Source organism: Triticum aestivum, chromosome 3D (assembly GCF_018294505.1).
Source record: "Triticum aestivum cultivar Chinese Spring chromosome 3D, IWGSC CS RefSeq v2.1, whole genome shotgun sequence".
Classification (NCBI taxonomy): Eukaryota; Viridiplantae; Streptophyta; class Magnoliopsida; order Poales; family Poaceae; genus Triticum; species Triticum aestivum.
Window position 1 is genome coordinate 614,285,547 of NC_057802.1, and position 5,965 is coordinate 614,291,511.

The following is a 5,965-nucleotide window of genomic DNA, read 5'->3' on the forward strand; positions in this document are numbered from 1 at the left end:
CCATGCCATGCATGTAAACCCCTAAATAAAATCTCCCGTGGTTTTGCTTACATCGTGTTGTTAGATCCTCCTCCTATTAGTGTTGCTTTCGGGTTCTTCTTATGCACGAGCAGGATCAGAGGCCGGTCTTTTGTTCTTGGTCTTCTCCTCAAACTGTCGTTTTCCTCTTCTCTATGGTTCCATTTGCAGCAGTATTTTCTTCTTCTGTTGCCGAGTTCTGTATCAGACTGCCTTGTTTTGTGGTTTATCCCTATTCATCTTGAAATATAGGTATAGCGCATGAATTTATTTGCAAATGGTGTATCTCAACGGGACACGATGGTATGCGTATCTTGCAGGATGTATTGATCTGTCTATCTTATGCGTCTTATATTAAAAAAAAATTACATTAAGGTCTCGTGGTGTAGTAGGTTACCACGTCAGTCTAACACACTACATGGCGAAGCCAAATTATCATTGTTTTTCCTTGCATGCAAAATGCAGCAATAGATCTTCGTCCTTGGCTAGTTTCCCATATTTTCACCGCCTATGTTGCAGGTATTCGACCCTATTGGAGTCTCCTTTTTTGTCACTGTTTCTCACTTTCTGTGATGTGATGTGTGCGCAAATATTCCCACAGCAACTACATAATAATAAATCCATTTACGCAAGCGCCCGAATAATGGCAATGATATATTACCGCTCAAAGCGCATCTCCTAATTAACCTGTCATGTCCATAGCTGCGTCTAAGCTCTCGGGGCAGAAATACTCACTCTCGACCACTGCTTCATATCACCGAATCCACACGGCCAAATTACGTCCTCCATTTTTTAAGCGGTGACACTATATCTCGTGGGAAAATTGTTTCCACTGTTCGATATCCCTCCCTTTGATGAAAAAATTCACGCTTGGCTTCTGCATCACAGAGTGCAGATAACGAAAATTGTTTTCTATGTTCTGAGCTGGAACACTATATCTTGTGTAAAAAAATTGTGTCAACAATATCGATATTCCCTCCCATAAAATAAAATCATCAATAGCTCACTTCTCTATATAACTGAATGGAAAGTAATGGGCGGTGTGGAGCACCCAAGACAGCACGCAAAATATCGGTGTTATTTTAACTCCACTACGTAGACAAGTCACTATATTTACCCAATTATGTAAGAAATATAAATAACTCAAGAACTGTCTGGCCATAGATGGAGCTTTCTACAGGTGGGGACAAGAATTTGGCACCACCCACTCAATTTCCCTCTCACCTTTTTTGCATTGCTTTCATATTAAAAAACAAAAAAAAAATAGTGAGTTGATTTGCGATCTGCCTGAAAATGACAAGATGACGGTTGGGGGTTAAAAAAACATTCAAATGCATTTTATATATTCACATGTTTACTTATTTTGTATTTGTTTGTGCATGTCATAAAAATCATCAATTTCCACAAGCATACATAATACTCAATGATCTACATTGACAATAGGCTTTGAGATTTTTCAACACATGACAAAAAAAATCAAATGAGGTCAGCTGGAAATTAAAGATCTGTTTTGACTTCCAAATAATTATGATCTCTTTTGTTCAAACTTAAAAGGGATCATTACAGAAAATTTGGAGATTCCAATTGTTAGAATATTTTCCTACAGGACTAGTAGGGCTGTGAACCATAATGATATTTTCTATGGCCGAATTGACATGTATACGTAAGAAAAATTTCTGTCGAGCCAAATCTATTGGAAATAGTTTCGTTGGTTCAATGACAACTATGTGCTTGCACCTAACGCTTGAGAAAATTCTTGTATTTTTTCCCTCTTGCAATAAATCAACATCTATATTTTACACATTTACTCCATCTTCAATTCCCACAGAATTCAACACAGCATGACATGAAATCTGTATGTTAATTTTTCCGGTTCCTGTCTTTTTAAAATCCTGCAAAAGGATGTGGCATGTAATCTTTAAAAATAGTGGGAGTGTGATAGTTATTGAAATGCATGTAGGATGGAAACTAAAATTTCAGTAAAATTCAGCTTATAACACTAAAACTGAAAAAGTTGCCAAGCCTATGGCAACCAAGAGCCGCCAAGATTTCTTAAATAACAAATATTTTCGGCAACCTCCCCCTAAGAAGACATAGCTTTTTCCTTGTCTTGACATTAAAAAACACTGAGTGAGGGTTATCGGCTGAATATATTCACTAAGGGCATGCACAAAAGAGAGTTGCCTATTATTATTTTACAATGCTTTCAGAATTTAGTTTGATATTGGTTTAATTCGTAATTCATAATTTACCGAGAAATACCACTACGAAGTCAAGCAACCCTAAACTTGACCGTTATGGCTGCATGCATCAATGTATGCCGTGGGCCGCGGGGGGTCTTGTTTGGAAAATAATAATGATCTTATAGTGCAATGATTGGTCATTGCCTAAGGTATTTCCCTCCGTTCCAAGATACAAGGTGCATTTTTTATTAAAAAAACAAAATTCCCTATGTTTGACCAAATTTAAAATAAAACGTCTCTGTGTTTGGAAACCATTTATTTTTATAAGCTCGATCAAACATAGAAGATTTGACTTCAGAAAAAAAAATTAGTACAACTTATATTTTGAAACGGGAGTTAGTAGGTACACCAATAATTCGATATACCCACAAATGCTGGCTGTAGTTCCTTTCATGGCTCCGTTGATGTAAGAAAGATGCTAGTAGAGACTAGAGACAAAGGGAATCAAATTATGGGAGGAGGCGGCCCTATCTATATTCCTCTTCCCCACGCGGTTGCTCCCGTCCATCCTTTCCCAAAAGTGGAGCATCTCTCATTTCCTTCTTCATCTTCTCCTCCTCATCCTTCCTTGCTCACTCGCCTATAAATAGCCCTCGCTGCCTGCCATTGTTAAGCCAGCAAGCAAGAAGCACAAAAGAGTCCAACACCAATCAAGGCCTCCATCCAATCCCAAGCAACCTCGAAGATGTCTTGCTGCGGAGGAAGCTGCGGCTGCGGCAGCGCCTGCAAGTGCGGCAACGGCTGCGGCGGCTGCAACATGTACCCGGAGGCTGAGGCCGCCGGCGCCACCCTCCTCGTCTCTGCCACCGCCACCCACAAGGCGTAAGTTCCTTCTCTTAACAAAATTTCCTCGTCAACTCATACATCATCATGCACTCGATCGTAATAATATGACTGTATGTTGATCTTGGTATGGATGGATGGATGCAGGAGCTCCAGCGGGATGGAGATGGCGGCGGAGAACGGCGGCTGCGGCTGCACCCAGTGCAAGTGCGGCACCAGCTGCGGCTGCTCCTGCTGCAGCTGCTAGATCATTGATCATCGATCATCGACCATGCATGCACCTGCCGCGCGCGTGCATCATATCTATGATCGATCGGTCCATCTACTACCATGTGTAACGCCACCTGGTCGAGGGTCTTTGTATGTATGTAAGCACCTGCCAGCATGAGCAGAGCAGGTGCACTCCCATGCATGTAAACCGACCCCTAAATAAAATCTCCCGTGGTTTAACCTATACATGTGTTTGTGTTATAGACCAGCTTCTGGCCCGTGTTTACTATCAACTTGCGACGTGCATGGGTTGTTAATAGACCAGCTGAATGCTCTCTTGAAGCAATGTATGCACCGCCTTGGAATCGGTGTATCTTTATACACCTGTATTTATTTTACAAGGTGTATATCATCGGCCACACCTGGTAAAAAACGATGGATGGAGAAGGGTAAATTTACAGGGGTATTGCTCTGTGAAACGAGAATCCAATCAGGGCCGTAGTGTTTGATACGTGTGAATATTACTGCCCGAAGTTGAGTATGAGATACATATACAAAGTTAACACTTATTGTCTCGCCTTAGTTTTTTTGTTTTCCAGAGAAATTTCCAATCTATTCATCAATCATAGCAGTATAGACCATAGAGAACACCAGAGGTAATAAAAATTACAACTAGGTCCATAGACCACCTAGCAACGACTACACGCACTGCAGCGAGCCGAAGGCGTGCCGCCTTCATCGCCCCTCCCTCACCAGAGCCGAGCAAACCTTGTTATAGTAGACAGTCGGCAAGTCGTCGTGCTAAGGCCCCAAAGAACCAGGCACCAGAGTAGCAATCATCGCTGATGAAGAGAGTTGTAGATCAGAAAGATCAAACCTGTAACCACACGAACGAAGACGAACAAAAATTGGATCCAAATAGATCCACTGAAGACCAGCACTGACCAAATCCTGTGAGATCCGACAGAAACACACCTCCAAATATCCGACGACGACGCTATTCACACCATCAGGACGGGGATTGGACGTGGGAGACATTATTCCTCCTAAGGGACACCGTCACCGCCACCGCTACACAGTTCGAACCAAGACGTTAAACCTAACAAAAATGAGAACGGGGTCCCTCCCGCTGGCGCGGGGCCGAGATCTCCGCACCTCCACGGCCCAAAAGCCATCAGAGATGGAGCGGATCGGCGGCGGCACCGGCACGAGGAGAAACTAGACTTTTCTTGAGGAGAAGCAAAGAGAGAATCGTATTGCTGTCTAAATTACCGCGTCTTAGTTCACTGTACTATTTGCACCAGCTGTAGTACTTCATAACTAGATTGCCATGGTTGACGATGGGCGTGTTCCCCTTACTCGTAGTGTAGTAGTGCCCTAGCGGCGACATCTATATCATGAACAATTAAAACATCACGAAATCGATGGCGTGATGACTTATGCCTTGGTGCCTATATCATACGCTTTTTTTGTGATGATGACAAAGAAACAAGCATTATTATTTCCGGATGTTAAATGGAAAGAGTGAATCTCATGTATATCGTACTGGTAAAACAAAATTTAAAACATTGGATTCGCTGATGATTTCCTTGATATAAAATTTGAGGTGTGCTCTACAACACCCCATCCCACCCGGGAGCTCCTATTTGGCACGCTATGCGATAGTAATCGAGCCAGTGGGCATCCCCTTCCCCTGCGTGCCCTTTTGAGCCGGCCCATTCGCGGGGCAAGACGCGCCGTTTTTTTTTCTGTTTTTTGTTTTATTTCTTTTTAAAGTAATATAGGATTTCAAAAAAAGTTCCAAATTTTCCAAAATTGTCAATTTTTGAAAAAATATTAAAGAAATCATAAAATGTTTGTGCATTCAAGAAAATGATCGTAATTTGAAAGACATGTTCGCATATTGAAAAATGTTCATGATTTTGAACAAAATGTTCGCAAATTCAAAAAATGTCAAAAAAATAAAATATGATTCTCAATTACAAAGATGTTCGTTGATTCAAAAAATTTAAATTAATTTCGAAAATTGTTCGTCAAACAAATAATGTTCATGAATGTCAGAAATTCTTCCCAGATTTCAAAAAATATTTGCCGATTCAAAAATTATTCACTGACTCAAATGTTCACGAGTTTCAAAAAAAATGTTCACAATTTAGAAAAAGATGTTCTCAATAAAAAAATGGGAATTCAACAAATGTTCACGATTAAATAAAATGTTCACGAATTTGTAAGCATGTTCGTGAGTTTGAAAACTATTCATAATTTCATAAAACAATGTTCGTGAAATTGAAAAGTGATCACAATTTCAAATAATGTTAAAATTTCATTAAAAAATTCATGAATTTTAAAATAAGTTCAAAAATTTAAAAAGAAAAAGGGAAAAAAGAAAGTAAAAACTAAGATGGAAAAAAGAAATAATCTAATAAAGTAAAAACATGAAATAAAAATAAATGGAAAAACAAGAATAACCCAATAGGAAAGAAATAAAAAAAAAACAGGTCTGCAAAGGTGTTAGAACCTTCCCAAAACCGAAAAGGAGCTACTTGGGCCGGCCCAAAATGTGTACCTAGCGCGGGACGGGGGGTACGCGCTAGGTCACTAACCGGCGACCTGCGTGGATTTAACACCCCCCCCCCCCCCCCCCCCCCCCAAAAAAAGCTTCGCAATTTTTGAGCAGATCAATGGTCTAGATTAAAACATGCCCTTTACTT

At 40.5% G+C, this 5,965-nt stretch overlaps 2 protein-coding genes across 3 annotated transcripts in view; both read left to right on the plus strand.

The window, feature by feature from the left end:
* Window positions 1-50, plus strand: part of LOC123081017 (metallothionein-like protein 2C) — a 639-nt gene extending 589 nt beyond the window's left edge. Inside the window, exon 2 of the mRNA XM_044503981.1 lies at window positions 1-50. This exon is cut by the window's left edge and continues 228 nt beyond it. The gene's annotated coding sequence lies outside the window, so the exon portion shown is untranslated.
* The window catches only part of LOC123081019 (metallothionein-like protein 2C), a 4,046-nt gene extending 546 nt beyond the window's left edge, over window positions 1-3,500 (plus strand). The window contains exons 2-3 of one of the 2 annotated variants that reach the window (XM_044503983.1): window positions 2,901-3,083; window positions 3,192-3,500. In XM_044503983.1, coding sequence (XP_044359918.1) covers window positions 2,947-3,083; window positions 3,192-3,291 — 237 coding nt within the window. In that variant the 5' untranslated portion in view covers window positions 2,901-2,946 and the 3' untranslated portion in view covers window positions 3,292-3,500. Of the gene's footprint in view, window positions 1-2,845; window positions 3,084-3,191 lie in introns of those variants that run through there. The other variant, XM_044503982.1, reaches the window with a different exon arrangement.
* Window positions 3,501-5,965: the final 2,465 nt, after the last annotated feature.